This window comes from Elephantulus edwardii, unplaced genomic scaffold (genome assembly GCF_000299155.1).
Source record: "Elephantulus edwardii isolate Elephantulus edwardi_28Jun2011 unplaced genomic scaffold, EleEdw1.0 scaffold00007, whole genome shotgun sequence".
Lineage (NCBI taxonomy): Eukaryota > Metazoa > Chordata > Mammalia > Macroscelidea > Macroscelididae > Elephantulus > Elephantulus edwardii.
The window spans coordinates 32553688-32570761 of NW_006399757.1; the positions used below are offsets into that span (position 1 = coordinate 32553688).

The following is a 17074-nucleotide window of genomic DNA, read 5'->3' on the forward strand; positions in this document are numbered from 1 at the left end:
TTTTGCATATATACTATTCACTATTTTGAGGATATCTCTTTCTATTCCAAATTTGCTGAGTGTCTTTATCAGGAAGAGGTATTGGATTTTGTCAAATGCCTTTTCTGCATCAATTGCTAAGATCATATGGTTGTTATTTGCTTTGTTAATGTGGTAAATTACATTAATTTTTTTTCTTATGTTGAACCATCGTTGCATATCAAACTTGGATGTCTTTTATCTTTTCCTTGCTTTATTGCTTACGCAAGTATGTGCAATACAATATTAAATAGCATAGGTAATAAAATGTTTCTTTGTCTGGTTCTTGTTTACAAGGGAAATGTATGTCTTCAATCTCATGTCACTGAGACTAATGTTATCTGTTGATTTTGTATATAGACTTAACTATGTTGAGAAATAGGAGGAACATTTTTAAATGTCATGAGTATAATGAAACACTTAAATTGCTGGTGGATTTGAACCAGCAAAAGTAGAGCTCATATAGTTTCCTTTGATCTTGTCAAAGCTACTGGCAGACAATCACTCTAACTTGTTCACAAATCTAGATTTATTTATTTAGAAAAAAATTCTCAGTTTTCATAGTTTCAAATATGACAGAAATAAATTATGTAACAGTACAATTTTGCAAAATATAATCTGAAACCAAACTGGTGGATAAAATCCACTTAGTTTCCCTCCCATAGTTACCTAGTAACTCAGCTCAGTGATAATGGATTTTAAATAATTTACAAGAAACATTCAAGGGCTTCAGAATCCATTTTCTTTCCCTTACAAAACATGTGTCTTAAGACTCTGTACATAATTTAACAAATAACTCCTGGGTTAGATTTTTATTAGTTACTCTAGTGAAGGGCATTCTTAGACTGTGCCTTTTACCACATCTAGCATGGTTTAGTTTGTGCCACAGCTATGAGTCATTCAGACTTGATTTGTAAAATTCAATCATTATTTTAAAATACACTTCTCTCTGCTCTGACTCATTCACAAAACATGTTCCAGATGTCATCTTATGATCTAGCTCAATTTCTTATAACAATGCTCTTTTATCCAAATAATTTATAATAATATTTAAAATTTTATTGATAAAAATAAATAAAACTAAAATTTGTTATCTGGCTTATATTTCCAAGAGGTAATAAAGATTGTTTTGAGCAGACATATTGATAGTTACACATCTTGTTTAAAACTGAGACATATTTTTCTTGTAAATGAATACCAAATGTAAAGTAATGCACTAGCAAACTGGCTTCCTGGAAAGAATGAAAACAAAATCCCCAATTTATAACATTTGCCAATTTCTGTGTTATAAACACTTCTACCACTGACAGCTATGGTCATTTCTGTTGAACTTATTTCATCAAAAGAGTATACACATATGAACCTCTAAACTCATATGCATATGTGTATAATTCTATAGAAATATATAGAATTTGAATTTTTCTTTTGTTACTCAAAGAAACCTGAAAGGAAAATTCATTTTCTATGCCATCAAGTAGAAATAATGGGTGAAGATCCTAGGGGAAAGAAAATTAAGCCGTAAAACTCTACTTCTCTTCCTTAGGAGAGATTGAGATGGAAATATGTGTATAGGATCACATGAAGATTCCAACAAGTTCAGTGCTTCTTCTCGGAGATTATGGTAAACTCCACAGAGCAAACTATATTACAAAACATTACCTATGGCAATCACCATCATTCCCATAAAGTAATGACTTCTGGGTTGAATGGCCCATAGTCCACCAATCAAAGATGGAGGAAAAATGTCTTTTAACGTCACCTACTTTTTCATCTGTGAGGCTACATAGACTATGAGACTTTCCTTAGCATTAATTCAATCTGGGAAAATTTTAATCTCCGTGCGATGTCCAGTGAACTCTCACCATCCTGCGGAGACAAAGAAATCGCAGTTATTTGTCTCCACGAGAGTCAAATGTCAGAGTGAAGGATCTAGTGAACCATTTAGATGCATTGACTTTCAGGCTTTGCAAGTGCTTTAAATACAAATATAATTCAATCCTGATAATAGCTTGAAATCAGTTACCATCAAGCTAATTTTGACTCACAATGACCCCATGCATGTCATTATAACACCATAAACTACAAAAATTTCCTGTCTGGTTTGAGAGAAGTAAATCACCAGGCTAATCTGGGTGGATTTGAAACCCTTACTGTTCAGTAAGCTGCCCAGTGTGTTGACTGTTTGCATGTCCCAGGGATCCCATCTAAAAGTAATGCTATAGACTAGAGTAGAATTTCCTTACTCTATTTCCTAGCATGAGCATGCAACCTTTGCAAGAATAGGTCACCAAGCCTTTTCTCCTGGAGTCACTGGGTGTTTCAAACCACTGACTTTTCTGTTAGCAGCTGAGTGCTCCATTATTGCATCACCAGGCCTCTTGCAATAGTCATGAAACAAACCAAAAAAACTCATTGCTATCCAGTTGATTCCAACTTGAAATAACCCTAAAGGATAGAATAAAATTGTCTCACAGTGTTTCCGAGGCCCTCAGTCTGCCCAGAAGCTGACTACCACTTTGTTGTTCCTCAGATGACTATTTTGAGCCACTAACCTTTTGGTTTGAACCACAAACCTTTTGTTTAGCAACCCAGTGTTTATCCAACACCCCCAATATAGAGCTTCTGTAATAGCTCTGTTACTGTTGTTGAGTGTTGGCTAGTTGATGATGACTCACAGCGACCCCATGAGCAACACGTCTGAACCTTGACCCTAATCAGGCTCCCTGATCTGCTCAAACACTTGGCTTTAGGATAAGTGAATTTCTTCATTGAGGCAATGAATTCTATTATGATTAGTATCAGGAGCAAATAACCGACTTCAGCCCCAGGCCTGGATTATGCTACTCACACCACAGTCCATCACAGTCCTTACCTTATTCTTTATCAGGGGGTCTGCATGGGCATCAAGCAGCAGGGGGACAATGCTCTGGTTTTTCATCTCACAGGCATAATGGAGGGCCGTGCAGCCATACTGGAATAGAAAAGGCAAATAGCATTACTGCTTTTTAGCCAGGCTCACCAGCAACAGTAGGATATGGCTCTTAACAAATACTTCTTTACATTTTGCAATTTGTAACTTACTTAAAATAATTGCCAACAATCTGTGTGTTAACTTCATGTCATGTACTTAAAATAAGTTGTCCTAAAAAAAAATCATTTGTCCTTTCTCCTTTGGTATGTAATATACTATTTACTCTGGTAATATACTATTCATCATCAATGAATATGATGGCTCAATTCCTGGCTCAATTTCAGTTCTGACCTTAAAAATGTACCTCTTAAAACTGATGCTTAAACCAAACAAACAAAAAACCTGATGCTTTAAAATGACAATATTTCTGCATGCCTGGGTAATTACTTCTCTCATTATGTTACCAGTTTTCTCCTGATTTTTCACATTTACTTCATTTATCATCCTTTATGGCCCTTAATCAAACCCCCATAATCTGAAAAAAAAAACAAAACAAAACCCAAGAGGTGCTTACATTGCTTCAATACAGCTACCACATGAGTACAATTTTATGCAGAAGTTCCCTGTGGTTGTTAAGTGCTGTCGAATCATAGACGACTCATAGTGACCCTATGAGCGAAAGACCTGAACATCTGTATCTTTTATCATTTCTCCAAGTTCATAGAGTTACTGGAGGCAAGCTATTTCAGAAATGGATACCACTCCTGCTTCCAAGCTTGTTTTAATCGGGGAGCTCCAACAAACACTGTCCACCATGGGTAACCATTACCGCATTTGGCACATCAGTGTCACAGTGTTTAGCATCACAGCAAACACAAGTTACCTCTATAGAGCAATTGGACAGACCAGTGCTTTACCACTTAGAACAATGTTTGACCAAAAACAATTAAAACCAGGCCTGAGGGCCACGGATTAAAATCACCCACCTTTGGCTTGGTAAGAAGCTCCCTAGTCTTTGTGAATTATGTCTGGATCATCCTGTTGGGACTAATTTAAAGTACTAACTGCAAATCAAAGGAAAGAAAAACTAAGGAATTTGTATACAACGGTTAGCCTCTGTAAAACCACAGGTTTGCTAAATAAAGAATGTTAGCCTGGTCCACAAGACTAATAGGCCAAATGCTGGGCCTTCTTCTCTGGAAGTTCATCTAAGCTCATAGGAGAGAATGCTGCATCACTTATTTTTATTAAATGATAGCATAATGAATGCAAGGTCTAGTTCTGTGATGAAATAAAATCTAGTGAATTCAAGACATTATTACTTAGAGCTAGAAAGTGGATTTTGGCAGTGAATTTTTAGAGACTGTTTTGTAGAAAAGATAAGGAGATGTGTGTGTGTGTGTGTGTGTGTGTGTGTGTGTGTGTGTTCATGTGTATGTGTGTGCATGTGTGTGTGCGTGTGTGTATGTGTGTGTACCCATGTAAATAGAGCATCTCTCAAGGAGATGGAGCTCTAGTGGCCTAATGATAAGAACCTGTGACGCAATCCCAAAGTTTGAATCCACCTGCTGCTCCATGAGAAGGGGATGGGCATTCTCCTCCCATGTAATTACTGCCTCTGAAAACCCACTGGAGGGTCTGCTATGAGTCAGTTCCAACTCAATAGCACACACAACAATAACAAGAGATGAAGAGGGATATAGATAGAAAAAATATTCTAGAGAAATGTTGTTCTGGGGCACAAACTTTAAACCTATTAAATTGTGAACTATAGTTGACTTTTAACAGTAGTTTACTTAACCTGTGTCAAAGGTACTGAAAGAATTTGTAACACATAGTAATAATGTCTAAGGGGCTCTGGTGGGTCTGTGGTTGAAGCATTCAATGGCTAACCAAAAGATCTATTGTTTGAAACCACCAGCCACTCTGAGGGAAATTCTGATGGAGCATTCTACATTCAAAAATGTTGGAAGTCAGGGAGCTCTGGTGGCCTAGTGGCAGAAGCTGCACTGCAATCCCTGAAGTATGCGGTTTGAATCTGCTAGATGTTCTTCTGGAGAAGGAGGGATAATCTCCTCCTGTACCAGTCAGATCCAATTTGGTGGTACACATAAAAATTTTTTAAAAATTTTAAAAAATGTTAAAAGTCACAGAAGCAAACACAATGTATGGAAATGATTGTATGAAACATAATGTCAACAAAGGAAGGTGTTAAACACACACAAACACCCCCACTATGTACATATGAAACACACTGATTATGAATATTTATGTGTATATCAATTAAAAAAACAAAGTCACAGAAGCTCTATGAGGTAGTTCTACTCCATCCTGCATGGATCCTATAAGTCAAAATTTGTGGGAGTTTTGTTGTTTGTTTGTTAACCTATCCAGATTAGTTTTAAAGTATTTTTTGTAGAAAAGAGATACTCATTACATGAATATATTCTCTTTATCTCACATGTGCCTGTGCATGTATGGATTAGCCATCTCTTCCCACTCAATAAAAATGCCTGTTAAACAACTAGATGACCAGCTATGATTGGTTCCAACTCAACTATACACAACCACAATATGCCATCAGGACAGGGCAATAAGCTCTGCTGCCCTAATACTATGAAACTGCGCCACAATCCCAAAGTCAAACGGTCTAAATCCACCAGTTACTCCCCACAAAAAGAATGGACAATCTCCTTCCATGCAATTTACTGCCTCTGAAAACTCACTGGAGGGTCAGTTATGGGTCAGTTCCGACTCAATGATACACAACAACATGTCATGAGGACAGAAGAGGTAAACTCAAATGAAGGGGAAGAACATGCCATGAGGAGATCTCCGACGAACATTCCAATAGAGAGAAGGCTAGAACACCAACAGAAGGGCTTTCTTTCTCCCGGAACCAGCGAGGAGCATTCCACTAGAGCCAGCTCGTTAATTCAGACTGTTCATCTCCTAAACTACTTTTCTACATGTCAAAGCCACTAGTGTGGTAATTCTGTGGTAGCACCATTGAGAGGCTAATATACTACTACACTTGCCTTTATCACTACTCTTATCAGCATTTTCATTTTCTTTGACTTTTCATTTATCTTTCTTTAGTTTACATTTGAGGTATTTCCTTAGTTTCTCATGTTGGGAGCTTGGCTACACAAGCAACTGTTAGCATTTATTAAACACAGTCTCTCTGCTAGGTGCTTTACGTGAATGCAGGCAGGTATTTGTAAGGAAAATACTAACAATACCCTAGTTTTACCAATGAAGAAATTGAATTCTATTAAGTTTATATGTTACCAAAATTAACATAGGTTAAGAAACAGACTAGTATAGATTACTACACAGGCATTCTAACTCTACAGCTGAGAATGAGGTTTTGTTCTGCAAGCCTCTGGATTCCTTCTCAGCAAAGATGAAGTCAACTCTTTAAAAAGTATTCTCTGATTAATGAAGACTTTTCCTTCAAGTTCAGTAGCAGAATAGAGATAATTACAAGGGCATTCAACTGGCAGTAAAAGTAGAGACAAAACTAAATGTAAATGTATCTGGGAAGTAAATGCAAGCAACTCTATCCATATCTATAAACAGCAAGTACATTACCTATAAAACCCATTTTGAATGCTATTTCAATAGTATGAAATTACACACTTACGCAGTCTGTAGCATTAACTTCAATGCCAGCGTCAAGCAACATCCGTACAAGTGTTTCATTCTGCTTTGTCTTTGATATCTACAGCAAACATGGCAAAAAAAAGGAAAAAAAATCTTGTTAAAAACATTTTCTTCACCTTGTGTCTGAAATTGTCTAAATCAATTAAGACTTCACTTTAATCTTATCCCCCCCAGAACTCCTATGTATTCTTCTATGTCTCTACCATCACCACCTCTCACTGTCATCACTTAGTTAACATTGCGATTCTCAAGAGGAGCTCTGGTGGCCCATAACATAGCTCTGGTTGAGCAAACCACTGCTAACCTGAAGGTCAGTGCTTTGAACACGTCAAGCATTCCACAGGATAAAGATGTGACAGTCTGCTTCTTCAGGGACAGAGGCTTCAGAAGCCCAATGAGGCAATTCTATTTCATCTCACAGGGCCCTGAAGTTGAAATTGACTGAAAGCCAGTGAGCTTAGTCTGGGGTTTGGTGTTTCTCAGAATGCAGCCCTGGAATAGTAACATCAGAACCTAGGAACTTGTTTTAAATACATATGAATTATTGGCTGCAACCCAAACCTATCAAAACCTACTAAGGATGGAATCTTCCTCATCCTGACTGAAAATCTTTCTACAGTTTCCCATTGTCTGCTGGACAAACATAAACTCCTCAGCATGGCATACTGACCTCTTGAACTCCCTGCCTCCCATTATACTCCTTGGCTCGTCCTGTTCCATTTACACTGGCCTATTGTAGCCTTTCATTCTGACCGGGCTCCCTCCTGCTCAGAATTGTGCAAGGCGTCCCTTCTACCTCGTAGCCTTCTTATTTCCTTCTTTGTCTGGTAAATTCATTATTCAGATTGCAGCCCAAGCATTCTTGTTCCAGGAATTCTTTTTCTGCCCCAACTGACCAGTTAAAACCCGTCTCTGCCAGGCTTTCATGTACCTGTCACCTTCTCTACATCAGCTGCATCACAGGAAGGTGTTTGTGTCATTCATTATCTGATCAATGGCACTCCTCTCTCTTGAGAAGCTCTATGTTTGTTTTGCTCATCATTTTATCCCTAACACCTGGCACAATGGTGGCCACATTGTTAATAAATGTATTTTGAATAACTCAACAAGTGAAATCCACATTTCCACTCTATTTTGATGAGATTCCAACCACATGCAAGTTGAACCCTTCAAGCATTCTGCTGCCTGAAGAAACCGTTCTGTCTTCACATGGCCCAGGACTTCTTATTTTAAAAAATCCACTGCTTTTGAGTTGGACCAACTTACAGCTGATTCTCCAGTGCGTTACTAAGGCTATAAGTCACACCAGAAGAGACTGTCCATCTTTCTTCAGTTCCTTTGTATTCGAGGAGTCCTCAGATGGTCTAAACAGCACATCTGCTATCTGTTGGACATTCAAGTCTGTCCAGAGATACTTCAACGGCAAGTCAGATAATCTACTTCCAACCACCCTTCCCCACCCCTACAGCAGCTGAAATCCTCACGCTTGTTGTTTTAGATACTCTTTAGCTGGCAATATACCCTGAAGTCTTCTTTACACAAAGCATCCCTCCAACTCCATTAGTAAAGGGTATTTGCCTTGAAAATAGGTTTATTCTAAAACCTAACTCTATGGGATCAAACTGAAGACAGTAACCCAGGTTAGGTGGGAACCTCAAATGACAATGAGATTGTATTAATGAAAATGAAACAATTTGGAAGAGGAGGATGAAAATGGCTGCACAACTCAAATAATCATCAATGTCTTTGAACTGTATGTGTGGTAATTGTTGAATGTCTATCAATGTTTTTCCATGTAACCTTTTAACAAGAATTTTAGGGGAGCTCTGGTGGCCTAGTGGCAAGGAGCTGCAACTACAATCCCAGAGGCACAAGGTTCAAATCCACGAGATGCTCTGCTGGGAAAAGGAGGGACAATCTCCTCCTGTACCAGTCAGATCTGATTTGACGGTACACTCACACACACACACACACACACAATTTTAAAAAGAAAGCTCAAGAGTGCAATCCAGCTCTAGCATGCCAGGAGTCACCAGGTGTTGCAATTAATTCCGCAGTCACTGGTTTTTATAACTGAGGAAGCTCCATCCCATCGTCTTCTCTACTCATGCTTTCCTCCTGTTAACTTCCAAACTGCCTTTCTTCTTCTGTCCTTCCCAAAAGTAACTCAATACTTTCTTCCCCCCCTAATTTAAGTCTCATGCCGCTTACTACTGACTCCACAAGACCTATGCCTCAGGCCGTATTAGTCAATGAGAAACAAGTGCAGTGAGAACTGGGGCTTTTCACTCTGCTATTTTTGCCCACGTTGTCAGTTTCTAAATATTTAGTAGCAGGTTTGTGTGTCAACAATTTCTGAACAAACTTGCTAATCATAGTTTTAATTGTTGTTGCTCAGAGTGGGTTCTAGTGCACCCAGAGGTACCTCAGAAGACAGTGCTGGAAACAACTTCCAAAATGTCATAGCCATTAAAACCCTGTGGTGCACAATTCCATTCTGACACACATGGGGGTCACCATGAGTTGGAACTGACTCAGTAGCAACTTGTGTAATGCTATGCACTAAATACACAGTGGGGGTTTTTTAATCAAGAAATTTTCAAGACTATAAATAGTTACAGGTATCAGTGTAGTGTATCTGTGGCTTATAAATACAAATATTAAAACCACCATTATTGTTTTTAATCCTGTTGTTGTTGTTATTGTGTACTTTCAAGTCAGAACTGACCCATAGCTGACCCTCCAATAGGTTTTCAGAGTCAGTAAAACTCACAGGAGGAGACTGCCCATTTTTCTCTTAACAACCAAGCAGTAGATTCAAACTGAGTACCTTTGCATCGGCAGTGAAATTCCTTACTACTAAGCCGCCAGGCTTCATTGTCTTTAATCCTACTTCCTCAAATTATGCAACATTTTTAAAAATCCAAGGTAATAACAACATCTCTAAATGGTAGGTTTTGGTCCTAGAGTTTACATGTACAGGGATAAATAATATCATGGTCCATTGGTTGTTGTGGAAGGAGGAGTGGCGTCCACTTCCATAATAGCTTGCCTCCGGAAACCCTATGAACTTGGAGAGAGGATGAAAGGCACCCAAGCGTCAAGGACTCTCCTTCATAGGGTTGCTATGAGTCGCCTGTGACTCGATGGCACTTAACAACAACAACAACATTGGCTGTTAGGAGGGAGCATCATTATTATTCTGGAGTAAATTCCAATATACTGGGTCATCTCTCAAGATAGAACTGACCACAAAGGGAAACAGATGGCAAAAAAGCGGGCAAGTCAGGCAAATCTGTCACTCTTCTTGAAAATAAATGAAGCTTCTTGCTTAAGTATGGTATGACTGCATTCATATACAAATTTTTTTTCAAGAAAATTTCTTCGTGTCAATGATTCAGGAAATAAGGAGACACATTGCATTGAGAAAATCACTAATTATGGATCTCTTTAAATTATAAAGGAGTAATGATGTCAATTTGAGGACTAAGGTGCATCTGATTCAAGCCATAGTTCTTCTGATCTCTTGCTACACATCTGAGATCTGGACAATGAATAAGGATTACAGAAAAAGAATTGATGTCTTTGAGCTGTGGTGTTGGAGAAGAGCACTGAGTATCCCACAGATGGCCAAAAGAACAAATAGACATGTCTTAGAGAGGGTGAGCCAAAGTGTTCTTTATAGGCAAGAATGATGAGACTTCGCCTCATACACCTTGGCCATCTTGCAAGGAGAGCCTATCCATTAGAGTGGGGCATCATCTTGGGAAGTGTGGAGGGTGATGAAGGAGAGGAAGACCCTCAATCAGGTGGATTGACAAGGAGACTGAAGTAATGTGCTCATGCAGTCAGAAAGTATGAGGATGGCCAAGGATAGAACAGGATTCAGATCTTTTGTTCATAGAGTGGTTAAATGTTGTACTCAACTTGATGGCACCAAACAACATTTGTTGAAGAATGAATAAATCTATCAATGTGAAAAATAGGTTGAATATTCTCTATGAAGATTGTCTATGTCTATGCAAATACTTTGGGCACTGTTCTATAACTCACAACTGGAGTGAGACTTTAAAAATCATGAGCCCAGACATGAATGTACATAAACTTGAGCTCTTTTAGGAGAGCAAAACAGTAGAAAGGGAAAAGTCTTTAAGTCTTCAGAATTTTTGTGTTTCCATCAGAAATGATTTTTCATCAAAATTAATTTATTTTTTCCAAATAAACAGTGCACAGATTATTTTACTATTAACTTGGTGTGGAGTTTGTCTCTCAATATGACTTTTCTAACGTGGATGACTGTGCAGAGGGCGGGGACTATGCAATTGAGGCATATTGGCTTATCCACAAAGGGACTGGCTATATACAATGTCACAAGGGGATTGGCCAGTCTCAACAATCTACAAGAGGATTGACTAGTCTCCCCAATAAATTGAACAGTTCTAGCTGCAGAGAATAGCAAAATTCTCTCAGAAAAGAAGAAGAAGTAATTCTTCCCCCAGCTAGAGAAGACTGACCTCCCCACAACTAGGTGAAATGTAGGACACATTTTGGGATAGCAACAGTGACAACAGTGAGAGCAACAGCAGCAACAGCGGCTGCAATAGCAGTAGCAGTAGCAGCAGAAATAGCTGAACTGGAGCATTGATGAAACTTTGGAGAGGAGAAAGCCAACACTGTCAGGACTGAGAAATGTATTGGACAATTGAGTGGAGAGCCAATATTGGTGGGACAGGACTGAGACCTTTGTTTGGCAGCTGTGGGGTGGAGTGAAGCCAAGATTGGCAGAACTAAGAACCTAAGACCATCATGAAGTTCAAGGCCGAGGTGCCTACGTGCACATTTTGGGCACTGTCTTCACTGTGTCCTGTTGGTTTCTCTATATGATTCTGTGTGGTCTGTGAATTATCACTTTGGATTTTGAACCCATGAAAGTAGTAAGATTAGTGCTGAGATGAGTAGAAATAAGCATGGGAGTGTGAGGGACATGTCTGACCTAATGGGGATCGGATTTATGCTATTGAGTCTATGGACAGGGACAATTTCCCTATGAACTGATGAAGATCAGGTATGGCACTCCCTACATGGCCTGTTCTCTTCTCACACTTTGAGTCATTGATCTTCTGCCATAAGTGCTTCAAATTCTCACTTTCAAGAAACAAGGTTGTGTCATCTGCATAACACTGGTTATTGATAAGGTATCCTGATCCCACACTTTCCATCATAAAGTCCGGCTTCTCAAATGAATTATTTAGTGTACAGATAGAATAGGTATGGAGAAAGGATGCAACACTGATGAACACTTATTCCTGATTTTAAACCATGCAAGTGTCCCCTTTCTCTATTCAGACAACAGATTCTTGGTCTAGGTAAAGGTTTCATATGAGGTGTCCTAATATTCTCATTCTTCTCAATGTTAGCCATTGTTTGTTATGATCCACAGCTCTTTACAATAGCTTACCAGTCAGGTAAAACTTGATGAGTCATACTATTGCTTTACTGTGCACATGCTCTAACAAGGGCTGTACTCACCATGAGGAAATAACCAATAAGCAGAACAGGCATTAAGAGAATGATAAGTAGATAATCAAAGAAGGTAAATCTTTTTTTCACGGCATAATGCAAGCATGTTCTCTCTTTCTGTGAAAAAACAAAACAAAGTATGTTTTATATTTTTTTTAAATTTCACTTCAACTTTCACATTTTAATATTAACACATCATAAATTTTAATTATTTTTAATTTATGACAGTTATGTGCTTTTCACCAGTACCAGATATGTAGCATAGAATACAAGTCTATTTCAACAAAAATCGTGGAAGAATTACAGGAAGATTTTAGAGACTCTACAGGAAAAAGTAGAATTGTTCCCACCTTTAATGTCTAAAGGTATAAATGTTTTTAAAAAATCGAACTTCTTCATCTTTCTCCTGAGGATTCAAACAGCTGACCAAATCTACGGGGTCAGCAGGACTCCTTACAGAAGATAATATAAGTGAAACATATATTTCACAAATTAACTGAAGATGGATTTTCACACTCAGTTTTTGGAACACACAGATAGAAACAGAGAGAGAAATAAACATAGGACATAATTTAGTATTAAAACCCTTTATTTAAATTTTCATTAAAATTAATACAAAATTATCAAAAACACCAATTTATTGTTATTTTTATTTGCTAATCAGTTGAGTACAACTTATAAGCGACCCTATGAACAACAGATCTGAGCCCTATCCTATTCGGCACCATCCTCATCATCCCTGACATTGAGTCCATTGCTGAAGTCACTGTGTCAATTCATCTCATCGAGGGTCTTCCTCTCCTTGTACAAATTACTGATTTCCTCGTTGGTGCCTAAGAAAAACTGACCACATGACAATTTTCCATGTTCCTGCATACAAACCAATAGTGCTAGTAGAATGTAAATAACTCAGTTTAATCCTTCAAATACCTAAACTCCTAGAGATTATGGGTTACATGAAGCCTCAGGGCTTCATCATAAAAAAATGGTAGACAGAAACACGTGCAAGCAAGCATATGCAAAACAGTCTAGGATTCGGTAACAGCCACATCAATGAGGGAGAAGGGAGATTAAAGAAAGGTTAACAGGAGAAAACATAGTTCTTAAATAAGACTATTTTTTTTGTTTTTTTCTAAATATCAAAGTATAGATGTTTCTTGTAAGAACTTCTGAAATTAGGCAAAAGTATAACAATAAGTTTTAAAATCATCCAGAATCCAACAGCCCAGAGTTCATTCTTGACATTTTAGTATGTTTACTTGGGGTCTTTTAAAATGCGTATTTCTGAGATTTAAAAATGCAACATCAAACTACATATTGAAAAACCAAACCCAAGGGGGAGGGGTTGCTCTGAGTATTTCAAATATGTACATTGTTCATGCCATTTAACACAGGTGAACATGATTTTAACAGTTACATACCTTTTTATCAAATGAAACTTAAAGTTGGTGTTTTTAAAAAAAAAAAACCCAACACAAAGCTTTTCCCTTTTTATCAGTCCTACTGTCTGAATATGCTCCTTTATAAAGCTTTGTCGATACATCTAAGTTTACTGAGTTTACTAAATTTAGATTGATTTCCTGGCACAAAAAGTATTAACACTTTCCAATGGCAGTGCTAAAGCGTGTTCCAGCTAGCTAGAAATAGTTTGCAATTTTCTTATCAAAACGTCTTTCTTTTTCAATCATAGTCAATCGTGGAAGAGAAAGGCCCTCTCTGAGATGTATTCATTCAGTGACTGAGGTAATCGGGATGGGTGTATTGGAGACAGTGCGATTAGCACAGGACAGAGCAGGGTTTAGGGTTGTACATAGGGTCACTATGAGTGGCAAGCAACTTCACAGCACATAACAACAACAACAGTCAATCTAATCATTAAAAATATGTGTGTATGTGTGCTACATATAAATATACATGGTGGTTTTAAAAATTAATCTACTTTCCATTGAATTATGTTGTTTATTGGACACACTTATCTCAAACACCAGCAGAATGTTTTATATTTAAGGTATCTGTTGACTTAGAGCTCCCAAAAAATTATTCATCAAAACATTAAGAAATAAGAGAGCACTGGTTGAGGTTTGAGGGGGAAATGAAAAAGGTTACCAAAACTTTTTTTTAATAGGGGAAAAAAAAAGAAACTGTTCCAAAAATAGTTTCAACTCCAAGTGCCCAATGAAGCTCTTCCCAAGATATGTACGCACGTCAACGACTCCAGCTGGCTGACTCCCGGCTTGGCTCTTGATACTCCAAGCCTCATCAGCTTGGTTCCTGTGCTGTCCCACATCTCCCTCCCTCCACTTCTTAATGAGCAAGACTCTTAAGAGGATGTGAAACATCCCACAGACATCTGCCTTCCAGCACTTCCTCTCTACAAAAGGCCACACACCTGGTTTCCCAGCTGTGTTCAAAAGACATCCTGTCATACTCTATTAAGCTGATTATCTGTTAGCTACAGCACAGGCATGACTTGCTTTTAAACACAAGGAATTAAAACCAAGTCGGCCATTTGTCAAGAGTCTGGCAGTTCTCATTTTTCCAGTAACATTTATTTCATCAAATTCGTTGGCATTTAAACTGACTTGGAAATCTTTGGGCAGTGCAAGAGGATAATATGCTTGGTTGCCAGCCAAATGGTTGGAACTTTGAGTCTGCTCAGAGGTGCCTTGGAATAAAGGTCTGGTAATCTCTGATGGCCTAGTGGTAAGAATCACTCCGATCCTGAAGGCATGGGGTTTGAATCCAACAGCTGCTCTGCGGGAGAAGGACAGGCAATCACCTCCCATTGATTCACTGCCTCCAAAAACCTGGCAAAGAGTCAGCTATGGGTCAGTTTCACCTTGAAGGTAGACAACAATAATCTACTTCTGCAAAAACAGCTGTGGGTTACTCTGATGGAAGTATTGATCCGAGAGCTCCATATAAGGCTCCTACAGAAATTTTGATTGTACATTCTGTTCAGCAATATGCTTCAGTATGGCTCATGAACACTTGCATTGTTGTCACCTACAAACCCTTGTCAGAAATACGGTATCTCCCAAGGGTCCTGGAGCACACTGAAGACACACTGCTTGCTTCCAGAGAGAGGAAGTATGGAGTTCGTTAAGAGTCTGGAATTTTTCTAGAAGATCCTCTTTTAAGGCAATTAATTTTTACCCTTTCAAAACATTTCTGTCTCGATAAGTTGGAAGTACAGCACTTAAATGAAACTCAGTCTGGAACTACTCACAGAGAGAAAATGAAGACAGTTTCAACTTGTCATAACTCTTTGGCCATTTTTTTCTCCTCAATGAATGCAGTTTTTTGTTCTTAACAACCCCTACTTGTTCCCGGACCTTCTTCTAAATAGCTCATTAGCCTAAGATTCAAATTAACCAGTGGATTTGGCTTGGTTTCCTCAGTAGGGAAAAGGACCTAAACGTTGCAAGCCTCTGTTATAATATTAAGGGACTGTGGTGGCCTAGTGGGAGAGAGCTGTACTAACAACTCAAAGGCACACGGTTCAAATCCAACAGCTGCTGTAAGGAAGCAAATTGGGAAATCCTCTCCTGTGTGATTTATGGCCTCTGAAAACAACTTCTCAAGGGTCAACTATGGGTCAGTTCTGACTCAGTAGTACATAACAACAACAAGTAGCCTAGTACATTATATGTTGTACTCCTAACCAAGAGGTCAATACTTCAAACCTGGGAAATGCTCCATGGGAGAAAGTTATTTCCTCTCCTCATGTAAAAGTTCACAGCTTCAAAAACCCAATGGTTTGCTATGAATTGGAATCTGTGTGACAACAGTGAGCTTTGGCTAAGTTATAACATTAATAATTCAGTCAGATCTTCGTAATTCCCTTTTAGCCCTGGGATTCTAGAAATTGCTGCATTCTTTTATTCTAACTATACAATAATGTGTTTGGTGGCAGAGTGGCATGAAGCTACGCTGCAGTCCTGAAGGCACACAGTTCGACTCCACCAGCGGCTCCTCAGGAGAAGGATGGACAATCTCCTCCATGTAATTAACTGTCTCTAAAAACTTGCTGGAGGGTCAGCTATGGGTCATTTTCAACTCAATAGTAAATAACAATTATGTAATTCATAATTTTTCTTCTGGGAAACAGGACTTCAAAATAGGGAGTTAAAAAATCTGTTGATATAGGTCAAGGAGGTCAGTATTTCTTTTTCAAGAAATGATTCCCATTACTTATACATTACTAAGGTGGGAAGGTGGGAGGAAATCAAGATAAAATAGAGCAGAAGAAGAAAGGAAGAAACTATGCTCTGCCAAAGGAGTGAACCACTATCTTCCAGAATACAAAAACCTCACTGGCCACAAAATACACCTAGTCATTGAATTATGTTGCGTATTGCTTTTTAGCCTAATAAAAATGTCCTGAGAATGTGTTCGTCTCTCTAAAGTAAGACAGAGAGACAATATTGTGGCTATTAGGTGCTACAAACAATGAGAAAATGGCTTTTACCAAGTTCACTGATGTGAGGAGAATGAAATTGCTGTGGTCAAATCCTCTCTCCACACAAGTACTAAAGCCTCACCTGGTTTCTGAGGTTCACATTAGCATTTCTTCTTAGAAGGAAGGATACAATTCTCAGGTGCCCTCTTCTACAAGCACAGATGAGGGGAGTGTCTCCATTAAAGCCATCTTGAACGTTGATGTACTTGGGGTCTTCCCTCACCCAGCGCCACACCTGACTGAGGTCGTTCTGATAGGCTGCCTGGCAGATGGGCTGAGCAGATAAAAACAAACACTGGTTTTAAAATGTGTACATAATTAAACCACACACACACACACACACACACATCATTAAAAGTGAAGTACTTTCCAGAAAGGAAGCACAAACTGAGGGGAAAACACACACCACACAAACCAAAGAACAGCAGTTAAAGAAATAGAGACCTTCTGCCTCCAGTAAAAGTCATGCCTTAGAAAAAAATAATTTCCATTCATTA

The 17074-nt window shown here is 38.5% G+C and overlaps 1 protein-coding gene across 1 annotated transcript in view; it reads right to left on the reverse strand.

The window, feature by feature from the left end:
* Positions 1 to 1806: 1806 nt before the first annotated feature.
* Positions 1807 to 17074, reverse strand: part of LOC102868837 — a 126481-nt gene continuing 111213 nt past the window's right edge. The window contains exons 3-7 of the mRNA XM_006880398.1: positions 16660 to 16851; positions 12125 to 12232; positions 6576 to 6653; positions 2891 to 2989; positions 1807 to 1884 (exon numbers count right to left, since the gene is read on the reverse strand). Of these exons, the coding sequence (XP_006880460.1) occupies positions 1807 to 1884; positions 2891 to 2989; positions 6576 to 6653; positions 12125 to 12232; positions 16660 to 16851 (555 nt within the window). The remainder of the gene's footprint in view (positions 1885 to 2890; positions 2990 to 6575; positions 6654 to 12124; positions 12233 to 16659; positions 16852 to 17074) is intronic.